The following is a 27,276-nucleotide window of genomic DNA, read 5'->3' on the forward strand; positions in this document are numbered from 1 at the left end:
TGCTAGCTGGCAGAGGTATCGGCCAGACCCAGATCTAGACGTCCAAGACCCTAGATTGGCGGCACCACGAAGTCCACCATTCCCAGCGCACGAGCACACCTGCACAAGCACGACCACGTTGGTCGGAGGGAGAACAGACTGCAGCCGCCGGAGTAGCTGTAGTACTGAGCCGGCCCAAGGACATCGTCCCAGATAGCTAGCAAGGACGTCGCCCCAGCGACTCCAGAAAGGCGGGACGACACCCCAACGGCGACCCACCGCCGGAAGCTCAACCGAGCTCCGACAAGCCCGAGCGGGCAGATCGCCAAAACCGGCGCTGCCGGTCCAGTCCGAGCACGGCACTAGCCGCGACGGATGGTGGTCGAGGAGGCCTCTGCGTACAGACACGAGAGAGACCCCAAAACGGCCGGGCCCGACCGGCCCAGATCGGCTGCCGCCACCATGGACGCAGGAGCGTTGGCTGGCGAGGCGCTGGGCACCACCGCCGCGACCGCCCGCCTCGCCGCCGACCACGGCGAGATCCGCGCCGGCCTGGGCCGGAGCCGGCGCCCTCCAACGTCGCCTGGTCAAGCCCGCCCCGTCGGGCCTCCCAAGCGCACGGGAGAGGAGAAAACCGCCGCCGCCAGCACCGCCCGGGCTTTGCCCGGCGGCGGCGGCGGGGGAAGGAGGGGGAAGGGGGGGGGGGGGTGGGGGGGGGGGAGAGGGTGGGGAGGCCGGGGCGCCCCGGTCGCCCACGGGAGCGGGGTCCTAAACCACAAGAGTATGTTTCCACCAGAAATGACCTTGCTGTCTATTTCGAGGAGGGAGCATGTGCTTCTGCGCTTCATGGGAAAGTAATCTCCACGAAACTAGGACCTAGCTTGCGAGATACTCCCTCGGTATGATTAAATTGACACGAGAGTGCACAGGTACTGACGCCCGCGTCGATTGAACACGTATAGAGGTAGTAGATCGGAAAAATCGATTCGTAACGTGCAGCAAAGAGTTGAATATAGATCACCTGATCTTCTCTGCGGATTGAGATTCGACCTTGAGGCCTTGACGTGTGATGATATGCAAGTTGCAACACACGCGGCACAGTAGAAGACGGCCCCCCAGAAAAAACCACATATACAGCAGAAAATAAAGCTACAAATGGTGCCCTCATGGTCCCTGCGCTGCACAGCACAGCACACCGTCGTGGCCTGTCGCTGCCGGGAAGAAGAAAGGCAGACGTCCGTCTCGCCCAGATCCGTCAACCCCCATTGCGAAACACACCTGCTTTGTGCGCCCAATGGAATTGGAAGCTAGCATGCGCAGCGGTAGACCCTCGTCGGCGGCTCTACGAAGCCGGCCACTCTCCATACGCACCAAGCCAAGAAGAGCAGCGCCACCGGCCGCTGCCGGCGCCGACGAGTCGGCAACGGAGGGGGAGCCCCTGAGCCCTACGTCGAGACTCGTGGATAACCTGTATATCGTCGTCACCATCGGCCTGGGCTCGCGTCTGAACAAACCGGCATTCAGCGCCGGCATCGCCCGCCTCATTGCCCCCCACCCTCGCTTCAACAGCATCCAGGTTAGCTAGCTACAGTATTTGGAGTACCAGCTGCCTTTGGTTTAACCAATGGGATGAGAGTTGAGAGGGCGCGTAGGTGACGGATGGTTCCGAGGACGGCAACCCGCGGTGGGTGCGGGTGAAGGTGAAGGTGGAGGACCACATCGTCGTCCCGGCGCTGGATGCCGCGGCCGTCGCCGCCGACCCAGACAAGGCATTGGAGGACTACGTGGCGTCGCTGTCCACGCTCCCCATGGCGCGCTCCCGCCCGCTCTGGGAGTTCCACTTGCTCGACTTCCCCACCTCCGAGCCGGAGGTGGCCTCCACCGTGGCCATCCGCATCCACCACTCCCTCGGCGACGGCGCGTCGCTCATGATGCTCCTCCTGGCGTCCGCACGCAGCGCCACCGACCCGGCCAGCCTGCCGGCCATGCCCACCCGCGCGGGCGCCATCTACGCGCGCCGCCCGCGGTCCGCCGGCGGCGCGCTGGCGTTCGCCGCCTTGGTCTGGTCCTACGTCGTGCTCGCGTGGAACACCGTGGTGGATCTTTGGTGCTTCGCCGCCATGGTCCTGTTCTCCAGAGGAGAACCGCACACGGTGTTCAGCCCGCCGGCGGACCGCGGAGTACTCCCCGAACACCACAACAACAACAGGCGCCGCTTCGTGCACCGGAGCCTTTGCTTTGACGACGTCATCTTCATCAAGAACGCCATGAACTGCGTAAGGCTAACTAGCTAGCTTGCTCTCTCTAATTCCTTCTTCTAAAGCTAGCTGGAGTACACTATTTCATCAATCGTCTTACTCGTCTGGTGTCCCGGCAGACTGTCAATGACGTGCTAATCGGCGTAACTTCTGCTGCACTATCACGATACTACTTCCGCAAGTCCGGTAAGTGGCCGGCGGTGACTGGTGACTACTCAAAACAAAGGATTTAATTAATCATTGTACCATATACAGTTTTTCCTGGAAGCCCATGCTTTACTTATAAGGCTGGCCCATAGTGGTTAGTATCATCATGTATATAATACTTTCTATAATACTAGATCCATAATGCATAGTATATTATAGACTAGTATCATAGTTTTGCTATATTACTTGATTTCTAGAATCCTAATACAAATTTGTGTACAAAATTTATTTGATACTAACTTTTCTCGTGATGTTATGATACAGTATCTACCTATGATACTCTAATCTCCTCTCTCATCCATAATTACCTACTACATCAGTATTTTTGGTGGGGCTAGGATGCATGATACTAGCTATGATATTAGCACTATGACTAGCCTAACCTACCGTCAACGTATTAATATATGTCAGGTGGCACTAACGCAAAGGATATATGCCTACGGTCGGTCATCGCTGTCAATACAAGGCCACTCACTAGCCTACAAGTAAGTTTTCCCCCTCTCTATTGTGACATGTAGTATCTGTGTGTAAGAAATATTAAATTCAGGCCATTGTTAATTATTTCATCCATTTCTATGCTCCCTTTGTTTTTATTTACTTCACCTTCTAGGTTTAGTTAGAGTCAAATTTTATAAAATTTGACTAAGGATATGAAAAAATCATATTTTTAAATACTAAATGCATATAATATGAAAATGTACTTTATAAAGATTTCAATAATATATGGTTTACATTCTACATGTGGCTATTTTTTTCTAAACATTTGATCTAACTTGACTAAACCTAGAAAACAAATTAATTGTGAACGGAGAAAGTAATTCTGAATAAAATGGTAACTATATATCTCCATACTCAGGGATGACATTTGGGATAGTGGAAACGTGATGTTTGCTCCATAATTACTTTTATATGGAGTAATACTAACTAATAAATTAACAATCATGATGTTAACATACGAAGTTTCATGACAAACTATGCATGGTATTATCCACCTGACTTAACTACATATTACATTATTTATTTTGATTTGCTACAGTTAGAGTTGCTACATTGACTACGCTTTTTCTGGAATGCCAAATTCAAGGATATCTCTATTCCCTACTAATATTTCTTACAACTATGAACAGGTATACGCTGATATGATAGAATCTGGTAAGAATAATGAGGCGGCATGGGGAAATCAAATAGGCTACATCCTTCTCCGATTCCATTTAGCCATGTGCGATGACCCACTTGCGTATGTTCGCAAGGCAAAGAAAACCATGGATAGAAAAAAGAACTCACTCGAAGTGGCTTTCACACATAAGATGTGTGAATTTTTCCTCAACACGTTTGGTCTCAAGGTATATTTGCTCCCTATTTGTATTTTCCAAACACTTTATTTAGTTATTGTTCATGTTTGTAATTGTCCAACTTAACCGTCTAAGCAGGGAGGCGCTTTCATATTTGGTGGTATGGCTGAAAATACAACCATAGCGTTCTCAAACATGGTTGGACCAACAGAACAGATAGATCTTTACGGGCATCCAGTTGTTTTTATTGCGCCTAGTGTATATGGAGTTCCACAAGTAAGTTACCCAAAATCTTGCATCAAAAACTTGTAATGTCAGCACTACCATTTCTTTACATCACTTCGGAATGTGTACTGTATTTTTGTGTAAAATGTCAGCACTATCATTTATTTGAACAATAAAAAAGTAGAAACCCAAGACAACAATAACAAACATCCTGCATGGTTGACCACTAGGAGGAACTGGAGTATAAATATTACTGACAAGCAGATTCGAGTTAAGAAGTACTCGAACAAGGTGGTGGAGGTGTACTCTTAACACCCATCACCAATAGAGTTTTTAGAAATTAAGGAGAGATGACTAGACCTTATGGTGCCATTTAGAATTTGGAAATGATTTTTTTTGCCTCACTTGAAATGAGCAGAAGTTCAAAACTTCCATTGCCTTTTGAAATTTGTTTCAAAAAAATTAACAAACAAATTGTTTAAATTTTGGTACAATTGAACTTAAAAACGATAAAATAAACATAACGTATAAATTATTGTCAAAGTTTCTTTTTTTTTAGAAATGGGAGCATCGCCCCAGCCTCTGCATCAATAGATGCACACAGCTGTTTTATTGCATAGTTTAATATTTAGAAGTTATACAACTCAAGAGACACATAAGGTATACGTAAAACTTAACCAACGGAAAATAAAAAAGAAAATATAATTATGCAAGTTCCAATCTCTTAATAGGCTGCCAGCCACCCTGGTTGTAGATATCCCGAGCAACCGTCTCCAGACGGCTGCATCCAGAATCCATATGCGCACGCTGAGCCTCCGGTAGTAGGTATGACCATTCGTGGATCCAGTGCGTAACCATACGGATAACCTGTAAAAATTTAGCATTTGAGCTTCTGTTAAAGACAATATCATTGCGACAATTCCATATAGCCCACATCAAAGCACAAATACCCGTTCGAATCTGTGCTTTAGATATTTTATCAACACCATTTAGCCAATTTCCAAACATATTTGTAACATTGGCCGGTGGAGGAATATTAAAAGTATACTGGATTGTTCTCCAGATTAGCTTTGCGAAGGGACAATCGAAAAATAAGTGGTTTATAGTTTCATTAGAGCCACAGAAAACACAATTCTTACACCCATTCCAATTTCTTTTTGCGAGATTATCTTTTGTGAGAATTACTTTTTTATGAAGGAACCACATGAAAATCTTAATCTTCAGCGGTACCTTTATTTTCCAAAGATATTTGCGCAAGAAAACCGTATGACCATTCATCATGTCTATGTACATGGATTTGACCGAAAAAACACCATTGGTAGTTAATTTCCAGACAAAAACATCCGGGTCTTCCGTCAAGTTAACCCTGATTAGGCGCTGAAGTAGTAGTAACCAAACCTCCCATTTATCAGTAGATAAAGTTCTCCTGAATTCGATATTCAGAGGATTACTCGTTAGAACATCTGAAACCGTAACGTTTCTCCGGCGGACAATGTTATACAACGAAGGGTATTGCTTAGCTAGCGGTTGGTCACCTAACCATATGTCCTCCCAAAAGCGTGTATTTTGACCATTACCAACTTTGAAAGAGCCGCGAGAGAAAAAATCATCCTTAACTCCCATGAGCCCCTTCCAAAAAGGAGAATCGGTGGGTTTTGTTGTCACTTGTGACAGCGTTTTAGTCCGGAGATATTTATTATGCAGCAACTCCTGCCATACTCCATCCTCATTTAAGAGTTTAAACATCCACTTACTGAGTAGGCATTTGTTTTTGAGATCTAACACCTCCACCCCGAGACCCCCTTGATCTTTAGGTCGGCAAATAATGTTCCACCTAGTCAGCCGATATTTACGCCTATGCTCATCATTTTGCCAAAAAAACCTTGACCTGTAGAAGTCTAATCTTTTCTTTACCCCTTTAGGTATTTCAAGAAAAGATAACATAAACATCGGTAGGCTAGTTAGGACGGAATTAATAAGTACAAGTCTATCTCCGTATGAGAGTAGCTTGCCTTGCCAGCAACCCAACTTTCGTTCAAAGCGGTTCTCTACTGGATTCCATTCCCTATTGAGAAGTTTTCTATAATGGACCGGGATCCCCAGGTAACAAAAGGGGAGAGAACCAGCTTCACAACCAAGGATTTGCTTATATTGGTTCTCCACATCCTTCGCCTTCCAAAACAGAAAATCTCACTCTTATGAAAATTGATCTTAAGTCCAGACAGTTGCTCAAAGATGCAAAGGATTAACTTCATGTTAACAGCCTTCTGAAGGTCATGTTCCATGAAGAGAATAGTATCGTCTGCATATTGTAGAATGGATACTCCCCCCTCAACTAAGTGTGGGATAAGACCACCGACCTGACCATCCTCTTTTGCTCTTACAATTAGGATTGCCAGCATATCAGCAACTATATTGAATAGGATAGGTGATAGAGGATCGCCTTGCCTCAATCCCTTCCTAGTCTGGAAGTAATGGCCAATGTCGTCATTAACCTTTACCCCCACTGATCCTCCCTGAACATAATTAGCCACTAAATTACACCAAATAGGCGAAAATCCTTTCATACGCATAGTTTGTTGAAGGAAATGCCAATTAACTTTATCATAGGCCTTTTCAAAATCAATTTTGAAAAGGACCCCATCTATTTTCTTCCTGTGTAGTTCATGGATGGTCTCGTGAAGGACAACTACTCCTTCAAGTATATGTCGTCCCGGCATAAAAGCAGATTGTGTAGGCTTAATAACCTTGTGGGCTATCCCGGTTATTCTATTTGTACCTACCTTGGTAAAAATCTTGAAACTCACATTTAGTAAGCATATAGGCCTATACTGTTGGATCTGGACAGCGTCTTCTTTCTTAGGTATTAAAGTAATAACCCCAAAGTTAAGCTTATATAACTCGAGATCACCTTGTTGTAATTGCGTAAAAAGGTTCATGAGATCGTGCTTAATAGTTTCCCAGAAGTGCTTGTAAAACTCGGCTGGAAACCCGTCTGGTCCAGGAGCTTTGTTGTGTTCCATTTGAGAAATAGCTTCAAATACTTCTTCCTCAGTGAACTTAGATGTGAGGAAAGAGTTTTCCTCAGGGGAGATCTGAGGTATATCCGCAAAAATATCTTCTCTCATATAAAAATTGTTTTTTGTTGGTTCCCCAAATAGTTTCTTATAGTACTCAGTGATGAAAACTTTAAGATTTTCCTCACCAACGATTGTCCCTTCGTCTTGCTCTAACTGAAAAATCTTCTTCTTCCTATGTTTTCCATTAGCAATCAGGTGAAAATATTTCGTATTATTTCCCCCTTCTTGTATGTGTTTTACTTTTGCACGTTGGGCCCATTTAGCTTCCTCGTCACGTCTGAGTTTAGCTAGGCTATCATTAGCCTTTCGTAGGGCAGCACACTCGGCTGCCACCAGGGGAACCGTTTCCGCCTTAATGTCTAGCGCATCAATAAGTGCCATTAATCTCTCTTTTTCTTTTTTATACACCCTGCTCCGATTTTTGGCCCAACCCCTTAAGAATCGTCTTAAGTGTCTAATTTTGTTTTGCCATATTTCAATCGGGCTATTTCCCCGAACAACCGCACCCCATTCTCTTTTAATCATTTCATGGAAACCATCATCGCTCAGCCAAGATAGTTCAAAAGAAATAAGAGCCTTATTGCCAAGGTGAGCTTGTTCACCAGAGTCAATAAGGAGGGGAGTATGATCAGAACCCGTACGTGTAAGTGCTCGTACTGATACAAGAGGAAATTTCTGCTCCCAATCCACACTAGCTAGCACTCGGTCTAGTTTTTCGTATGTTGGAGTTTCTCTTCTACTTGCCCACGTGTATTGACGTCCTGAGAGAACAATTTCTCAGAGATTTAAACTTTCAATAATAGCATTAAAAACAAAAGGCCATCGGGCATTATAATTATTATTATTCTTCTCATGAGGCGACCTAATAATGTTAAAGTCCCCCGCAATCAGCATAGGCAAAATTTGGTTCTCACACATACGGACAAGTTCCGCCAAGAAAGGTGGTTTCTGAACATCCTGAGCAGCTCCGTAAACTGCCATGAATATCCATTCAAAACCATCCAATTTGGATCGTATATGTAGCTTAACGCAAAACTCTCCCGCATCACCGTTCTTGTCAAAGTTTCTTATTGACAAGGTATCAACTTGTCAATGCCTATGGATTGTAGGCTAGGGTTTAGTTGGAAGTAGAGGGTAAGTAGATCTCGAAGGTTTCAGCCGAAAAGTACTCGACGATTATGAAAACTAGGGTTTGCAGACAATGATTCGATTGATTCTTCGTCCCTCGACTCCCCCTTTATATAGGAGGTGGGGCGAGGGATTCGTGCTATACAAGTTTACAGAGTCCGGGACGGTTTCTAACTCATCCCGCCAGATTACAAACAACACTTCCTATTACAACTCTATCTTTCCTTAGTAAATCTTGGGCTCCCGAATCTTCTTATTCTTCGGGTATTGGGCCTCCAGTAAACCCCGGGTACCATCTTCGGCAGGCCCATTGGGGATGCCTATGTCAGTAGCCCCCGAGATTTTGCTTGAATCGTAGAGTCGGGGAAAATCTCCACTGTTTATTTTTATTCGGAAGCTTTAACTTTTTTATACTTCTTCACATAAAATTCTATATTGTACAGGGATAATGGTAGTTGGGGCTAGTTCATCCGACGGATCGTGTACTAGTTAACCGCTCTAGTGGCAATCCGCAAAAACCTACTTCAAAATCACGTCCCTGGACATGATCTCGGGATATGGTGTAAACTTCGACAGTGCCGCTTAAGGTCTTACCATTCGTCGAGTCCCGGTCAAATTTATCGGGTACCTAACGCGTCCGTTAGGATTTTTCTTCGTATCTCGCGATACGGATAAAGGTAGCAGAGCGCAGTCTTTGGCGATGCCACGCCCAAAGAACGGATCTGGGGTCTTACCTTCGCAGTTGCGGCATTCGTAAATTGATCGCAACTTCGGCGTTACGAGAATATATTGTCGAGTGCTTTTCCTACTGTTGGAATGGCACATTTTATCGAGTCACATATGACTTATGTTACTCTCCGATGGGAGTATATGTAGAGTTAACTATAACTCGAAATATACTCTCTTGCTTTTCTATTTTTCCTTTGTTAACTTCATCGGGCACGCGAACGGCGTTCCCGATGGGAGTAGCCCCCGAGGCTACAACCAAGAACTTGTGCTTGGTTGTAGGCTCAATATTTTAGTCCACCTTGTCGCTATATTGTCATTATTTCCCAATATGATCTCTTTCTTCTTCTTCCCTTTTTTTTTAATCTCTCGGGTGCGCGAACAGCGCTCCCGATGGGAGTAGCTCCCGAGGCTACAGCCAAGGACTTGTGCTTGGTTGTAGGCTCCCACAATTTCTATATTGTCATACTCGAAATTTTACTTTTTTCCAAAGTAGCCCCCGAGCATTTGGGCAAAAACTTGTATTTGGTCAAAGGCTCCCGAAGTATTGAATAATTCTTTCTGTCGCCAATCTTCTTTTATTTTTCTTGTCGACATGCTTCCCTTAATCAAATTTACTTCATCCTTCTCGAATAGTCGTAATTTTTCTCGCTCTGTGGGTCCATTGTTTCTACCATGTTGACACGTCGTGCAAGTGGGGGACACACGTCCTCCGCTTTTCCCGGCGCACGTACGGTAACGCCTATCTCAAGAAAATACTGTTTTGCCCTTGTATCTAGAAGATCCATTCTCACCACACGATTTCTTCATCCAACGGCACACCGCCTCACCCGAGTCTTATATAAACCTTTCTTCAACCTCCGTTCATCCCTCGCTTGCGCCGCTCAATTGTTCCTCTTCGCAAAACTCCCCGCGCCCAACTCTCTCCAATCTTCCGCACGCACACACATTGCTCTGCCCATTGCCATTGATGCCACCGCGCGCGCGACTCGCCACAAGACCCGGAATCCAAGATGGCCGCCGAGGATCTTGAGTGGGAGAGATCCAAAATCTCCAACCAAGACACCAACACGCTCGAAGAGGCTTGGCCTCATGAAGAAAGAAGGCGCCATCCGCTTCCCTAGCGAAGAAAGCTACCCCAATCCTCCAATGGAGTACCGGGTTAGTTTTGTTGATCATCTAATCCGCGGCCTTTCGACCCCAATCCACGATTTCCTCCGCGGCCTTCTTTTTGTTTATGGGATTCAACCGCACCGGTTGACCCCCAACTCAATCCTTCATATTTCTATTTTCATTACGCTTTGCGAATGTTTCTCGGAATCCCTCCCAATTGGGCTCGTGGAAACGCATTTTCTGCCTCCGCCGCAATGGCTCCCACAACGCCACTTATAACATAGGTGGCGTTGTTATCTCGTGTCCGTACCGATGTCGACTACTTCGACGTCAAGTTTCCCGATTCTGTCCAAGGATGGCGCAAAAAGTGGCTCTACATTCACGAAGAAAGTGCCAACTCCGTTGAGCACAACATAATCCCCTTCGACGGAAGTGCCAAAATCCAGCCGCCGCTCGCTCCCGGGATGCCGAGGCTTCGAGGAAGAGAAAAAGGCGACAGAGGCACTCATGTCTCGTATTCATCAACTTCAAAACACTCGAGGCAAGGAGCTGTCTGGTGTTCAAATCACCGCCTACTTCCTTAAGATTAGAGTGCAGCCTCTTCGAGCTCGCAAAAATCCCCTTTGGACGTACTGCGGTAAAAATGACGCCAACGGTAATCTCCGATGATCTGTCCACCAAGGACTTCGAGAAGTTGCTTCGAAGACTTTCTCGTCCTGGGCAAAGACCCAATTCCTTCCCCAAGTCGCGTGGAACCGTACGGCTCCACCAATCCACTCCCGAGGTATTTTGTCTTCCGAGTTTTTATCTTGTTCTGCATCTCATTGTATTGTCTTCTCTTTAATTTCCTTTTTGTCACTATTTTTTACAGAACCATCCTACTATGACTTCCCTTCCTCCTCTTCCTGAGGGTGGAGAAGTCGAAGAAATGGCCATCGTTGCCGAAGATACTCAAGGCTCTTCTGTTCCAGAAAGTGAAGTCGCGGGTTCTCACAAATCTGCGGCTTCTCATGAAAAAGAAGTCTGAAGCCAGTGAGTCAACGCAGTCCCTTCCTCCTGCTGTTTCTCCAAGGAACAAAAGGAAAAGAACTGATGCCGAGGATTCTGGCACCTCTAAGGCTAAAGAAGTTGTTCCTTCCCATCCGAAGGCAGCTTACGATCCTTATGTTGAATCCCTCGTCACTCGTAAGTCGTCTTTATCTCTCTCTATTCTTGTACTCGAAATATTTATCTTGTCTTGCTTTTTATCGCCGATTTTTTGATCAACGGTGATGAGGAGGAAGAAGTACCGATTCGACGTGGCTCCTCGGACAAGCACGTCACGTCTTGTACTTGCCTCGGACACGCTAGTTGAAGGAGAAGAAACGTCGCCTCCTCAACAAAACGTCGTCACCACTACTCCGCCATCAAGCCCCGTGCCCCTTCACCAAAAAGGGCAAGGGTGGAAAAGATTGTTGATCCTGCCCCTCAGTTGGGCAGTTCGTCGACTCTGCTCTTAGATGATGTAAGTTTGTCGGCATCTATATTTTTCTTATTTTGTTTTGTCACACCTTTTCTCTTTTTCATGCCGATGTTTCTCTTACTGTGTTCATGTTGAACAGCCTATGATCAAGGATCTTCTCCGCATCGGTTCCCAATTTATTGGGTACCGTGAATGTGCTAACAGAGCCGAAGGTAACGACTTTCATACTTGCTGTTTTTCCTTAATTTGTCACTCCTGTTGCTCGCCGCGATTTTTGATCTTTCTTCTCTCTATTTTCCATATCTTGACAGAGAAACTTGCAGAGGCCAACGAACGCGCCAACGCACTTGCTCAAAAACTTGAGCAAAGTGAGGCGGCTCGCAAGAAGGCCGAACTCGCTGCTAGCAAAGCCAAGGTCGAAGCTGATGAAGCTAAGACGAAAGTCGCCAGTGTCGAGGAACCGCAGAAGAAACTTGAGGATGCGACACCGCCTTCGATGAGCACAAAGCTGCACAAGCTTCTCGTGAAGAAGGAATCCTCAAGCGTCCGAAGTCGCAAAGTCGACGTACTACGAGTAATATTATCAATCTCTTTTATTTTATTGCACTTCCTGTTTCTTGGTTGTTGATCGATGTCTTGTCTTGTGTGGCAGCCCAAACAAACCAGGATTTTGATCTGGATAATCCCGTCAACGATCCTCTCCTTGACGCACTTTCTCTTACGGAGTTTCACGGGCGCGAAATTCGTGAAGGCGTGGCGAATGCTAGTGCAGGATTGTCGGCGTTGTTCCCTTACTTCTTCCCGAAGAAAGAAGAACCCGCAACTTTCCTTAACCTCGCCAAGATGTTCAATACTTCGGAAGACCTTGGACTGAAGGTGCGCCAAGAAAATATGAAGGTCGCCGTTGAGAACACTGTCGCGTTGGTTGCTGACAGTCGACAGACTATTGACTGGATAAAAGTGGGCGACACCGAGCAAAATAGAGCAGTCAAGGTGGAAGTCACTGATTAAGGCGGCCAAGCCCAACACCAAGAAGATCTTGGCGTATCTCGGGATTAAGCCATCGTCGACTCCTAGCTCGTCAAGGCCGGAGGTCTAGTTGCATGCCTCTGTTTTTCTTTCTATTTCTTTTGCTCCTGTCGCCAAAGTAGTCATTTGGCGACACGTACTTCCTTAGCTCCACTGTAATGCCCTTGTAATTATTCCAAGAAATGAATGAAAACTTCTATCTTTGCTGGTTGTTTGATGTTGTCTTGTTTAAATTTCAGTTGATATTTGACAATTATACTCCATCTGCCGCTCCTTCCAATGTTTCGCCTTCTTCTTCCCACGCGAGGAGAGCTTTTGCTGATACCGCTCCTGTCGACGATACCTTGTCGCAAGAACTGGATGAACTTCGGCAACAACTTCAGTATGCGAAGAAGCAAACACTTGTGATGATGGAGCAATCTCGTAAGTCATCTGAAGCCGAAAAAATTGCTCTTCAACAAGCTCACGAGGCCGTGGCTGCTAAAGAAATTGCTTTGCTCCGAAGTCGAAAAGGCGACTACTCGAGAAAATTTCATGCTCGAATTAATGAATGAAGCCCGGTGCGAGATATGTCGGGTATGCCTGTTTCTTCCTCGATATCTTCCATCTTCATGCTACCGTCTTTTTAAAGGTTTCCACTTCTTTGTTTTGATAGGTGCCTTTACCGATGCCGTCGCCGAGGAAGAGAGGGTAAATGCTAGGACAACCCTCCTTGTTAATCTTTCCCTGGACCATGGTTCTTTGTTTTGGGCTACCCCAGATAGGACCCGCCAAATTGTCAGATTTCAAGATCGCGCCTCTCAAACTCGCGATTTCCTTGACTTCTGTACCAAGACCTTGTCCATGGTTTACAATTCCATGTTTCCTCGGAACGTCCAGCCAAAAACTCTTCCTGACTTGATGGAAAGGTTCAGGGATGCTCGCAGTATCCATGATTTTGTCAAAGCTCAACTGGTGGCTGGCGCCAGATTTGCTCTTATCATGCTCCGGATCGCCACTCGAAACTTGACCTTACCCGGGTTGTCGAGAAAGTTCACCAAAAGGTAAAACGTCGGAGAGTTGGTGTTGACAGGATTAACACGAAGGTTACGCCTATAGCCGAAGAAATGATTGAGGACCTCGTTTCGGATGGATGCCGACTTTTTTGCCGATGGCCATTATGCCGATTTTCTTGGTGCTTTGCTCCCTGAAGAAAACAGAGTTACTCTTGATGACATATTGAATCAAGATTAGTTATTTTCTTCTTGTAGATATTTTTTGTTTGTAATCCATGACTATATTGTAAAGCAATCATTATATTTCTCTGTTTGTCTAGCCCCCGAGTGTTTCGGTGTATATTTGCGAGGTTTTGAACCAAGGCATTTATATATTTATGGCGGAGATGAGCCCCCGAGCTTTTTATTGAGTACTATTTTGTATTTCTATTGTCTCACGAGGTATTTGAATACCAAAGCAAGGCTTTTCTTTTGTCGATGAGCTATATTTGAAATTCGTCGGAGCAAAGACTTTGATCATGTCGATAAAGAAGAAAAGTTATACTGTCACTATCTTTATTATATTGCAGCACCGCGAGCCCGCCTCATTAAAAACCTTCTCCGGCCCCACTCGGTGCCCCGAAAAAGGAAAAGAGTGCGTCTGAAAACTCGCGGGCGTTTCAGTACATTGAAGTTTTACAAAGACTATATTTCGACTCTAGGCGTAGAACCGCCTAAGTTGCGCCACGTTCCAGGGGTTTGGCTCCTCCACCCCCGTCTTCTTGTCCTTTATCCCGTATGCTCCTCCTCCGATTACCTCCGTGACAATGTAAGGACCAAGCCATGGTGACTCGAGTTTTTCATGACTTTTTTGCGTGAGCCGAAGAACTAGGTCTCCCACCTCGGAAAGATCTTGGCCGTAAACATCGATCGTGGTAATTCTTCAAGTCCCGTTGATATTTGGTTACCCGAGATAATACTTCATCTCGAGCTTCATCAAGTGCGTCAACGTCATCTTCTAACGCTTTTCTCGACGTTTCTTCATCATATTCAGCGACACGTGGAGAGTTATGCTCTATCTCTATTGGTAGTACCGCTTCGCTCCATGAACCAGAAAAACGGAGTTTCTGCGTTGCTGTGTTTGGTGTTGTTCGGATGCTCCACAACACGCTTGGTAGTTCTTCCGGCCAGGTATGTCGAGCTTTTTCCAAAGTGGTCCTAATAAGCGCTTCTTGATGCCATTGCGAGATGATGCCATTGGCTTTCTCGACTTGCCCATTGGTTTGAGGATGTGCAACCGACGCAAAGTTCAGCTTGATACCCACCTCTTCGCAATAATCTTTGAATTCATGGGATGTGAAGTTCTTTGCCGTTGTCCTGTGACGATGCTTTGTGTGGCACTCCAAATGCTGAAGACGAGGCCTTTGACAAATTTTATCGCGGATGCTCCGTCTGGTGAATTTATCGGCTTTGCTTCTATCCACTTTGTAAACTTATCGACAGCCTACCGGCATGTACTCTTTTCCTCCTGGCCGGGATTTGTGTAACTTGCCCACCATATCAAGTCCCCATTGCGCAAAGGGGAATGATTATGGTATTGGTGCGATCTATGCTGCTGGAGAATGAGGTTTTGCGGCAAACCTTTGTCACGCGTAGCAAGTTCTTACTATGTCCTTGGCGTCCTCGATTGTCGTCAACCGGTAGAATCCTGCCCGAAAGACCTTGGCTGCGATAGCTCGACTACTTGCGTGGTGGCCACATATTCCTTCGTGTACATCCTTCAGATTATTCTTCCTTCTTCGGGTGTGACGCACCTTTGCAAGACGCCCGAAATACTTCGCTTATACAATTCTCCCTTGACCACCGTGAAAGCTTTGGAGCGTCGAATTACTCGCCTTGCCTCAACCGGATCGTCGGGTATTTCTTTCCTTAGGATGTATGATATGTACGGTTGCATCCATGGTATTTGTATCACCATGACCAGGTCCCGATCTTCTTCTTCGTCCTCTTGCTTGTCCTTGGTAGCCCCAGGGTTTCTTCTCCTTCTTTTTTGATTTTGTCGACTTAGTGGATCTCTCTGTTATCTCTTCCCGAATACACTGGCGGGACCGCAAGGCATTGCGACCCGATGTTTGCAAGAACGTCGGCTTCGTCGTTGCTCAATCTACTAACATGGTTTACTTCGCATCCATCGAACAACTTCTCGAGCTCGTTGTACACCTCCTTGTATGCCATCATGCTATCATTGATTGCGTCACATTGGTTCATAACTTGCCGTGCCACCAACCGTGAATCGCCAAAGATTTTCGCCGAGTTGCTCACAGTGCTTTCGCCATCTTCATCCCGTGTATTAGAGCCTCATATTCTCGCTTCATTGTTAGATGCGTTAGGGAACGTCATCCGAAGGATGTACTTCAATTTGTCGCCTTCGGGTGATATGAGTACTACTCTGCGCCGGCTCCTTCTAGTCTTTTGGACCCGTCAAAATTCATGGTCCAAGTTCTCGACAAATCCGTGAGGTCCCGTATTTTGCAACTCCATCCACTCTGCGATGAAGTCCCAGAATTTGCGACTTGATTGCTTTTCTTTTTCATACGTGATGTCCCGAGGGAAAGTTCTATTCCCCAAAGGGAGACACGACCCGTAGCTTCCGGGTTGTTCAATATATTTGACAAAGGAGCTTCATTGACCACTATGATCGGATGTGCCGAAAAATAGTGACGCAATTTTCGTGTCGTCGTGAACACTCCGTATGCTATCTTTTGGTACTGCGGATACCTTTGTTTTGAGGGCGATAAAACTTCGCTAACGAAGTATACTGGCCTCTGCACGCCGTGGAGCTTTCCTTCTTCTTCCCTTTCGACAACTAGCGCCGTGCTCACTACTTGGGGCGTGGCTGCGATATACAACAGGAGAGGTTCCCTTTCTTTTGGCGCCACCAAGATTGGTGGTGTCGAGATTGTACGCTTCAAATCCTCGAAAGCTCGTCGCTTCTTCGTTCCACCGAAATTTATCTCCTTGTTTTATCAAAGCGTAGAACGGCAACGCTTTTTCTCCCAACCTTGCGACGAATCTGCTCAAAGTCGCGACTCGCCCGCTAGTCGTTGTATTTCTTTCAACTTTGTTGGCTTCCTCATTGTTACGATAGCTTGTATTTTATCGGGATTTGCTTCAATCCCTCTTGCCGAGACTAGGAAACCCGTAAGTTCTCCGCCGGGACGCCTTGAAAGAACACTTCGTTGGGTTCGATTTGAGGCGTAACTTATCGAGGTTGTCGAAGGTTTCCTTGAGATCCTCAATCAGCGTTGCCCCTTTTTTGATGTTATGACGACATCATCGATGTATACTTGCACGTTCTTCCCAATCTGTGTCGCCAAACACTTCGCATCATCCTCCGATATGTTGCTCCCGCATTTTTAGACCAAAGGGCATTGTTACGTAGCAAAACACGCCGTAAGGTGTAATAAACGCAGCTTTTACTTCATCTTCTTCTTTCAATCTGATCTGGTTATAACCAGAGTATGCATCCAGGAAGGAAAGACGTTCACATCCAGCCGTGGAGTCGATAATTTGATCGATCCTCGGGAGGGGAAAGTGATCCTTTGGACAATGTTTATTGAGACACGTAAAGTCGACGCACATGCGAAGGACCTTAGTGTTTTTCTTCGGCACCGACACGGGATTTGCTACCCATGTGGCTTCAGAATATCTCTTTTATAAATCCAGCTTCTTGTAGTCGATTGATTTACGATAGCATGGCTTTGCGGTTTGGTTCGAAAACGCCGCAAAGGTTGTTTGATTGGTCTCGCTAGTGGATCCAAGTTTAGGTGGTGCTCGGCAAGTTCCCCGGGTACTCCTGGCATGTCACCTGGACACCATGCGAAGATTTTCCAGTTCTCACGGAGGAACTCGACGAGCGCGCTTTCCTATGCGATATCCATGTCGTTTGCGATAGATGTCGTCTTTTTGGGTCTCGTCGGGTGAATCGCACCTCTTTTGAATTTTTCTCGATCGAAAGTTGATTCTTTGTTTGGCCTCCCAACGTCCTGGCAAGACGTCGTAATCGGTCATGCTTTTTGACGCCAAGTACTCGGCTTGCATCCCGAAAGTTTCGACAACCGGTGGAAATCCTTGTCGCACTTATCGGCTAAGGCAAAACTTCCTTTGATCGTGATTGGTCCCTTTGGTCCAGGCAACCTCCACAACAAGTATGTATAGTGCGGCACCGCCATAAATCTAGCATATGCCGGTCGTCCCAACAGAGCGTGATATTGCGACGGAAATCCACGACTTCGAACTCAAGCCTCTCGATTCGTAATTTTCTCGGGTCCCAAACCGAACGTCGAGATTGATCTTTCCCAATGGATAACTTGGTTTCTCCGTGTGATGCCGTGGAACCTTGTGTCTGTTGGTTTCAAGTTTGCTAAGGATATGTTCATCTTCCTCAATGTATCGGCATACATAAGGTTTAGGCTGCCGCCGTCTATGAACACTCGAGAAACATCAAATCCCGCGATACCTGCTGGCAAAATAAGTGCTGATTGCCCTGGTCGCGGAACTTGCTGCGGATGATCTGCTATTGTGAAGCCGATGTCTTGTCCTGACCAATTAAGGTACTCAACTGTTGGTGGAGGCATTTTCTCGGCCATAAACACCCGTCGTGAGATTACTTTCGAGCTCTATTGGACGGCCTTCCCTTCTCGAATCATCGACACCGCTCCGTTGGAATTAGGATCAACATAGGGTGGTGGTGCAAAGTCTGCCGCTATTCGAGCCGATGCCGATTGTCATCCGTAATCGCAGGAGGAGGCGGCAAGTGGATCTCACTCCCGGGTTCCCGAGGATTTCTCTGTCTTTGCTCGCGCATTGGCGTTCTCTGCATACCGCAACATTGCTCGAAAATTTCGACGGTCCTTCCGCAAGTGCCCCGACTGTCTTTTGCCGTTCTTTGTCGAGGAAAAATGCATCCGGCACGGTCCGTTCATCATCTCTTCAGGGACATGAAAGGTCTTGGGAACCTAGGCCCGCTATTTTGCCTCGTTGCGTGAATCATCCCTGTTATCACCACGCTGTTCATCGCTTCTCTCGGTAATCATCTCTCGTTGCTTCCTCCGTATTTGTCCGAAAACCTGCCGAAATTTGTCCCTGGAGCGTCGTAGTTCCGTACGTCCGAGGAAATCTGCGCCTTGGTAGAGAGTTTCGACCGCGGTCCTCCTCTGGCGACCTGTGTCGTTTGTTGTGGACAGCGTCTTCTCCATCTGCCCATTTATTTGCTATCTCCATTAACGCGGATACTGTCTTTGGATTGGTCCTTCCCAAGTCCTCGACAAAATCTCCACGCCTGACTCCTGCAACAAACGCATCTATTGCTCTCTCGTCCGATATATTTTCTGCCGAGTTTTTGATGATATTCCACCTCTCGGATGTACTTCCTCATTGGCTCATCGGCTTTTGTCGACACGCTCTCAACTCCTCTAACGACGCGGGTTTTTTGCACGTGGATCCGAAGTTCTTGACGAACACATCCTCGAAACTTTCCCACTGTCGATGGATCCCTGAGGCGAGTTTCTTTATCCAAGATCGTGCGGCTCCACTCAAGTGCACCTGGATGCTTTGCATGGCTGTTGCCCTAGTTCCTCCTGTGAGCTTCACCGTTTCCAGATAGTCAACTAGCCAATCCTCTGGATCTTGGAGGCCGTCGAACTTCTTGAAGTTATCGGGTAACTTGAATCCTGAGGGGACTCGAGTTTTTCGGACTCTCCTCGTAAAGCATGGCAAGCCACACATATCTTCGTCGTTCAACTCAGGAGATTGCCGATGATCCCTTCGCTCTGCCGCGCTCTGTCGACTCTTGCTTGTGCGGCCGTGTCTCTTGCTCCACTTGGCCCTTCGAGTCTTTGCCGCCGTTGTCGCCGCAGTCGTGGACTATTTTGTCTTGCCGCTCCTTCGGAGGCGTTGATACAAACGCCGTCCCCATAGCTCCAACTCCTGCTACCGCCATATTGTACGGTGTTTCCCTTGGATCACCTGGAGGTGGTTTAGATGCAAGGATAAAAGCATGTGTCGCCATATACCCAGCCTCCGGTGTCTTAGGGATGATGTTTCCTCTTGTATCTATCGACATAAAGGACATGTCGAGGTTTTGGACCAAGTGCTCTCTTTCTCGCTTCGGGTATGTGTTGCAGCCTTGATCTTGCTCTGCTTCGCGCCTCCCGATGGCTATCACCCGTGGTTCTAGATTGTCGACTTAGATCTGCCCTTCTCCCTGCCGGATGCGTAGGCTGCCTCCTTTCTCTGTCCAACTCAATTTGTCTGTTTTTCCAATTCCCTGGCAGCTCGTGCGAGCCTATATTGATATGCTTGCAGTTCTTCTGGTGTGGCCGTGGTAGCCATTGGTTCTGTGCCGTTCATAGCTCCCGTGGCTCTGTCCCACGCTGCTTGTGACAGTTGAACTCTATCTCGCGGCTCTGGCCCGACGTATTTGTTGCCCAGGCCTTGTCGCAGATTGGAGGGATCAACGTATGGGTTTCCCAGACTGTCGAAAGCCTCAGATTTCTCCTCTTGATCTTAATGCGCGAAAATATGATGATATTTGGTACTCAGATATACGTTGGGTTTGGTGACATCATCGTTGAGATTGATGAAGACCTTGCCCACCGTGAGAGATTTGTCGATGAAGTCGCAATCGTCGATATCGCTTGAGCCATCGCTTATATATGAGTCCGCAGATGACTCAAACGACATGTCGTTGAAGATCTTGGCGAGTTTCTCTCTTGCTCTGGTGCTGACGTAGCATGTCGCCGAGGTTTCTTCTTCTCCTGACTCGGTTGACGATGCATAGTTTAAAAAATCGGAATCGACCGCCGACGATCCCGACGAAATCGGAATCTCGACACGATACGATCCTTCCTTCTCGACGCGAAAGTGGAACCTTCCGAACGTCATCTCCATGGGCTCCGCCAGATACGCATATGCATCCAAACGGGAGGGTGGGTGAGGAACAAAATCGACAAGACCAGCAGCGATCTGTTTACCTCGATCCATTGTGTTGCTTGCGGTTGACGATGTCGAAGATCTTGAGCGTGCCATCGAGATCGGCTCCTTACGCCTCTAGTTCCCACAGACGGCGCCAATTGACAAGGTATCAACTTGTCAATGCCTATGGATTGTAGGCTAGGGTTTAGTTGGAAGTAGAGGGTAAGTAGATCTCGAAGGTTTCAGCCGAAAAGTACTCGACGATTATGAAAACTAGGGTTTGCAGACAATGATTCGATTGATTCTTCGTCCCTCGACTCCCCCTTTATATAGGAGGTGGAGCGAGGGATTCGTGCTATACAAGTTTACAGAGTCCGGGACGGTTTCTAACTCATCCCGCCAGATTACAAACAACACTTCCTATTACAACTCTATCTTTCCTTAGTAAATCTTGGGCTCCCGAATCTTCTTATTCTTCGGGTATTGGGCCTCCAGTAAACCCCGGGTACCATCTTCGGCAGGCCCATTGGGGATGCCTATGTCACTTATGTTGAAGTATCGACTGTGTGCTCATCCCGCGCCGGCACCTGCTCGCCTTCGCTCCATCGCGTGCATGCCCGCGTCGCCCAAATCCCACCGGTGCCCTTGCCCCGCTCGCTCCAGGACAATCTAGCTAGCTCCACTTGATCCGCAACAATTCCAATTCCAGGCTGCTCCCGTCGCCGTTCCGGCCGCCGGGGCTGCTCGATCTCCAGGCTGCTCCCGATCTAAGCCGCTCGATCTCCAGGCTGCTCCCGTCGCCGTTCTCGTCTAAGTTGATTTTGATTTGAGGTAAAAAAAAAAGAACAAAAAAAAATTACTGTCGTCGGCTGTTGTTATCCGATGTCTTCTTCTGCTGATCCCGCCTTATCTTTGGGCCTCCCTTCGGTACTTGGTCTTTGTCCGCTGCCTTCGTGTATGATGGCCAGCCATTCTTCGTCGCCGTTTGCGGCCTCTTCACGCGGCAGTGCCCGCGCTTCACCGGCTCCATCTACGTCGGCTCGCTGCTCTATACCGACTTTCGCGGCCTCTCCCCGCGGCTCTGGCCGCGCTTCGCCGATTTTGTCTCCCTCGGCCTGCCGCTCTACATCGACTTTTGTGGCCACTTTATGCGGCTCTGCCCGCGCTTCGCCGACTTCGTCTACGTCGGCCCGCCGCTCTACATCGACTTTTGCGGCCTCTTCCCGCGGTTATGGCCGCGCTTCGCCGACTTCGTCTACGTCGGCCCGCCGCTCTACATCGACTTTTGCGGCATCTTCCCGCGGTTATGACCGCGCTTTGCCGACTCTGTCTTCATCGGCGTGTTGCTCTCTGTCGTCCCCTTCGGTGGCCTCTGTGCGTGTGGGTGATAGCTCCTCGTCGGCACCTGATTGTACGTCGACCTCTCCAGTCGCGCCCCTCTCTGCGCATGAGGTAGCACAGCTTCACTGCCTGCTTGATGCTTGGGATTCCAGTTTACGTCAGCAGCCTCGCGGTCTGAGTCTCCGCCCTCGTCCTCATTGCACCTACTGTGGCAAGGTTGGCCACACTTCCTCTACCTGCTGGACGCGGGATCCCGCCACGTCGGCGGTTCCAGGATCGTCGGCGGTCGGCTCTTCAGGATCTTCTGCAGTTGCACTCTCTGATCAGGACATTCTCAGGGGTCTTCGTGGTCTGCTCACTACTCCAGACTCTTCCTCGCCGGGCGCTGCTGGTTCTGTGACTGGCTCTTCTGGCACTGCACGAGCACCACTTTCTACACAGTCAGGTACGTCCCCATGGTATCTGGATTCTGGAGCTTCCTTTCATATGATCTCTGAGTCCTCTATTATGTCTACTCTTCGGTCTCTTATTTCTCCTGTCCGTGTTGTCACGGCTGATGGAACCTCTATTCCTGTTTCTAGTACAGGCACCCTTTCTACTCCCTCTTTCTCTGTCCCTGATGTTTCTCATGTTCCTCGCCTTCAGCTGAACCTTTTCTCTGCTAGTCAGCTCACCGATTCTGGTTGTCGCGTCATTCTTGATGCTGAGTCTTGTGCGGTTCAGGATTGTCGCACACAGGCCCTGGTTGGAGCTGGCCCTCGTAGCCGTCAGTCTCCGGGGCTTTGGGAGTTAGACTGGCTTCGTGTTCCTTCCGCTGCCACTTCATCTGCCAGTTCTCCTCCGGTTGTTGCCTATGTCACCGGCTCTTTTCAGCAGTGGCATCATCGTCTTGGTCACCTTTGTGACTCTCGCCTGTCGTCTTTGGTTCATCGTGGCCTTCGGGGTCTGTCTCGGAGATGGGTCGTTACACTGCTGTCAGTTTTGTAGGTTAGGCAAACAGATTCAGCTTCCCTATCCTACTAGTGTGTCTGTCTCTCAGCGACCGTTCGATTTAGTCCATTCAGATGTTTGGGGTCCGGCTCCCTTCGCTTCGAAAGGGGGCCATCGATACTATATCTTATTTATTGATGATTTTTCACGGTACACCTGGGTGTTTTTCATGCACTCTCGCAGTGAGGTGCTCTCTATTTATCAGCGGTTTGCGCCCATGGTCCGCACTCAGTATTCCTCACCCATTCGTGTATTCCGCGCTGATTCTGCTGGTGAGTATATCTCTCAGCACCTTCGTGGTGTCCTTGCTGAGGAGGGCACCCTCGCTCAGTTTTCTTGTCCCGGCGCGCATGCTCAAAATGGCGTCGCCGAGCGTAAGCATCGTCATCTTCTTGAGACCACCCGTGCTATGATGATTGCTTCTTCTCTTCCGCCACATTTACGAGGCTGTCGCTACGTCGGCCCACCTCATTAACATTCAGCCTTCCGCTGCTCTACGAGGTGGCATTCCTCTCGAGCGTCTCTCCGGTGTTTCTCCGGACTACTCGACTCTTCGTTCATTTGGTTGCGTCTGCTATGTCCTTCGCCTCCTCGCGAACGCACCAAACCGACCGCTCGATGCGTTGAGTGTGTTTTTCTCGGATACAGTGATGAGCATAAGGGCTATCGCTGTTGGGACCCCGTTGGTCGTCGGATGCGCATCTCTCGTGACGTCACATTTGATGAGACGCGTCCCTTCTATCCTTGCCCCACCTCGGGTACTTACCCGGTGGATGATATCTCTTTTCTTCTTTTTTCGGATGCACTCCCTGCTGTCCCTCCTTCCCTCCCTCCTACTTCTGATGCGCCCCCTTCGGCGCCATCCTCTCGTTCCTCTAGTCCACCTAGTACTCCTCGTTCTCCGGCTTCGGCTCCTTCCGATGCTGTCCCTTCTTCCTCTTCTTCTGATGACTTGTCCTCTTCAGATGAGCTTCCCCCTTCCCGGCCTGTTCGTCAGCGTCGTGCTCCAGTTCGTTACTCTCCTAGTCAGTATGGTCTCTCTGTCGTTTCCGAGCCGACTTCTTATCGGGATGCCGAGCGTCATCCTGAATGGCAGCTTGCCATGGCTGAGGAGATCGCTGCGCTTGAGCGCACTGGCACTTGGGATCTTGTTTCTCCCCCTTCTGGTGTTCGTCCCATCACGTGTAAGTGGGTCTATAAAATTAAGGCTCGCTCTGATGGATCTCTTGAGCGCTATAAAGCGCGTCTTGTGGCTCGTGGTTTTCAGCAGGAGCACGGCCGTGACTATGATGAGACTTTTGCCCCTGTGGCTCATATGACTACCGTGCGTACCCTTCTTGCTGTTGCTTCTGTTCGCCGCTGGTCTGTCTCCCAGCTTGATGTTCATAATGCTTTTCTTAATGGCGAGTTGAGTGAGGAGGTTTACATGCAGCCTCCTCCTGGGTATTCTGTTCCCGATGGGATGGTTTGTCGTCTTCGACGTTCTCTCTATGGTCTCAAACAGGCCCCTCGTGCCTGGTTTGAGCGCTTCGCCTCTGTCGTGACTGCTGCTGGTTTCTCTCCTAGTCTTCATGATCCAGCACTTTTCGTTCACACTTCTCCTCGTGGACGTACTCTTCTTCTTCTCTATGTTGATGATATGATCATTACTGGTGATGATCCTGAGTATATTGCCTTCGTCAAGGCTCGTCTTCGTGATCAGTTTCTTATGACTGATCTTGGTCCTCTTCGCTATTTTCTTGGCATTAAGGTTTTCTCCACTTCTGATGGCTTTTCTATCTCTCAGGAAAAGTACATTCAGGATCTTCTTGCTCGTGCTGCTCTTGGGGATGAGCGCACAGTCGATACTCCTATGGAGCTTAATGTTAAGCTTCGTCCTACTGATGGTGATCCTCTTCCTGATCCCACTCGTTATCGCCATCTTGTTGGGAGTCTTGTTTATCTTGCTGTACTCGTCCTGATATTTCTTATCCTGTTCATATTCTGAGTCAGTTTGTCTCAGCTCCTACCACTGTTCACTATAGCCATCTCCTCCGTGTTCTTCGTTATCTTCATGGCACGATCACTCGTCGCCTTTTCTTTCCCCGTTCCAGCTCTCTCCAGCTCCAGTGCTATTCGGATGCTACGTGGGCGAGTGATCCTACGGATCGTCGTTCACTTTCTGCTTACTGTGTGTTTCTTGGTGGTTCGTTTGTTGCTTGGAAGACGAAGAAACAGGTTGCAGTTTCCCGTTCGAGTGTTGAGGCTGAGTTGCGGGCTATGGCTTTGTTGATTGCTGAGGTGACTTGGTTACGGTGGTTGCTTGCAGATTTTGGGGTCTCTGTTACGACACCCACTCCACTTTTGTCTGACAGTACAGGTGCTATCAGTATTGCACGTGATCTGGTCAAGCATGAGCTGACCAAGCATATTGGTGTTGATGCTTTTTACACAAGTGCTCAGGTACAGGATGATGTTGTTGCGGTTCATTATGTGCCTTCAGATTTGCAGTTGGCGGATTTCTTTACGAAGGCACAGACTCGAGCGCAGCATGATTTCTTACTTTCCAAACTCAGTGTTGTGGATCCACCATGAGTTTGAGGGGGGGAGGGGGGGTAGATGTATATATCTGTATATTGTAGTTTCCCCATATGTTAGGGAGCTTTCTGCATATGTGCACCTGTACATGTACTATATATTGTGGCCTTTGGCCCCCTGGTAATACAACAAGCATATTGGCTTAACAGTCTATCTATATTTCCATCATAGATCCAAGGTTTATATTGTGGGATTCAAACTTGAGACCGACAAACAAAAAAGGAGGATGCAAATTTAAAAAGATATTGCAGATGTCCTATTTTAGTTTTAGAACTATAAACATAAAGGAGGATGATCTGCCGTCCTGCTAAGTTAGAGTTACCAAATGATGTTTGTTTGATAGGATTTGAGCGTCTTTTATTATTGTAATTTTTATAGCGCGTGAATATATAGCTCGCCCTTAAAAAATGACCAAAATTTTGATTCATAAAAGGCATGCCGCACAACTCATACCGATTGAGGTAAGCTAAGCTAAGCTCAATTGCTTCGGAACAACAAAAGCCAGAGTTCATAACGCGAAAGAATAGAAAATTGGAATAAATATTCAAATTTATTGTGTTACCACTTATATTGTAGCTAATTAACAGGGTTTCTTTTTCCGCAGCCTGTGATTGTGCACTACCAGAGCTACGATAGAATCATCAAGGTAATTCTGTCGATCAACGATCAAATATTTCCGGATTATCGTGAGCTTCTGGATGACTTCGCTGTGTCGTTCGGAGACATTATGGATGCCGCTTCCAAGCTCTCAACATAATCAACGAACAGTTGCTTCACAACGGTTCTTAAAAGTTTATCTAGGAGCATGTCGCTATATATATGCGGTTATCGCGAGTCAACAATAATTCCAGAAACTAAGCCAAGGCTGGACATTAATTGATGCCTCCAGAGAAATGATATGAAGTACAATGTTTCCATCTTACGCTTCTGACATGTCGCTAGTATCATTTCTTAGAGCATGTCTAACAGGCCCCGTATTTTTTCGCCCCTTAAAACGCGAGTACAGGGCCTGTATTCACTTTTCGCCGGCCGAAAACTCGGACGAGCTAGCAGACCCCGTATGTCTAAACTGTAAAGAAGAATATTCCCAGAATATGCCAAAAAAAAAATTCTTCTCTTCTTCCTTCTCTCCTTCTTCCTCCTCGTGCGTGCATCACAGCTCTTCAAAACTGCCCCGGCCGCCCCTGCTCAGCCCCTGCCCCGGCCGCCCCTGCCCTGCCCCGGCACCCCGCCGCCGGCCCTGCTCCGCCCGGCCGCCCGCTGTCCCCGCCCGGCCATGGCCGCGCTGCGCTCCGGCCGCCGGCGCCACCCGCTCCGGCTCCGCCCCGGCCGCCCCGTCCGCCACGGCCGACCGCGCCCGCTCCGCCCACGCGCGCGAGCCACGGCTGGCCGCGCCTGCTCCCGCCCCGGCCGCCCCGCCCGCCACGGCCGCGTCCGCACTTGCTACGCCCGCTCTGCCCCGGCCGCCGCCGGCCCTGGCCGTGCCCGCTCCGGCCGTCCCCACGCCGGCCGCGCCCGCTCCCGCTCCGGATGCCCGCCATGGCCGCCGCCCGCTACAGTGCGCAGAAGCAGTTGCGAGCTGAAATTTCAGCCCGCCAAGGGTGAGGGGTTCGCCCTGTATTCACCCTCCCACCCTGTACTTGTAAGGGGCGAGGAGCCGCCCCGTAGCCAAAACTGTAAAAATTCGATACCGGGGGCTGATTTACGGGGTCTGCTAGACGGCCGGGTAGAGCTCTACCCCGTATATTGGCGGTTATTTTACGGGGTTGGGGCTTTTAAGGGGTCTGTTAGACCTGCTCTTAGTACATTCCATATGTTGCAGCACCCGTGTTGTATCCATGTTTGTGGCTCTGGTCTAACTCGTAGGGGTGCCTTTTGCTGTCTAAGGCCTCGACATGCTCGTTGCCAGCCTTGCTCGCG

At 48.2% G+C, this 27,276-nt stretch overlaps 1 protein-coding gene across 2 annotated transcripts; it reads left to right on the forward strand.

Moving 5' to 3' along the window:
• The first annotated feature begins 1,164 nt into the window (after positions 1–1,164).
• On the forward strand, positions 1,165–26,311 carry LOC127302955 (wax ester synthase/diacylglycerol acyltransferase 11). 2 transcript variants are annotated; one of them, XM_051333689.2, is made up of 7 exons: positions 1,165–1,555; positions 1,632–2,255; positions 2,357–2,423; positions 2,856–2,929; positions 3,572–3,787; positions 3,875–4,012; positions 25,961–26,311. In XM_051333689.2, the coding sequence occupies exons 1-7, from the start codon at positions 1,274–1,276 to the stop codon at positions 26,111–26,113; spliced, it is 1,554 nt and encodes a 517-aa protein (XP_051189649.1). In that variant the 5' UTR covers positions 1,165–1,273; the 3' UTR covers positions 26,114–26,311. The 2 variants fall into 2 exon arrangements, with proteins under 2 accessions (XP_051189649.1, XP_051189650.1); XM_051333690.2 differs by lacking the exons at positions 2,357–2,423; positions 2,856–2,929 and having other exon boundaries at positions 1,166–1,555.
• Positions 26,312–27,276: the final 965 nt, after the last annotated feature.

This window comes from Lolium perenne, chromosome 5 (genome assembly GCF_019359855.2).
Source record: "Lolium perenne isolate Kyuss_39 chromosome 5, Kyuss_2.0, whole genome shotgun sequence".
In the NCBI taxonomy this organism is placed as follows: Eukaryota; Viridiplantae; Streptophyta; class Magnoliopsida; order Poales; family Poaceae; genus Lolium; species Lolium perenne.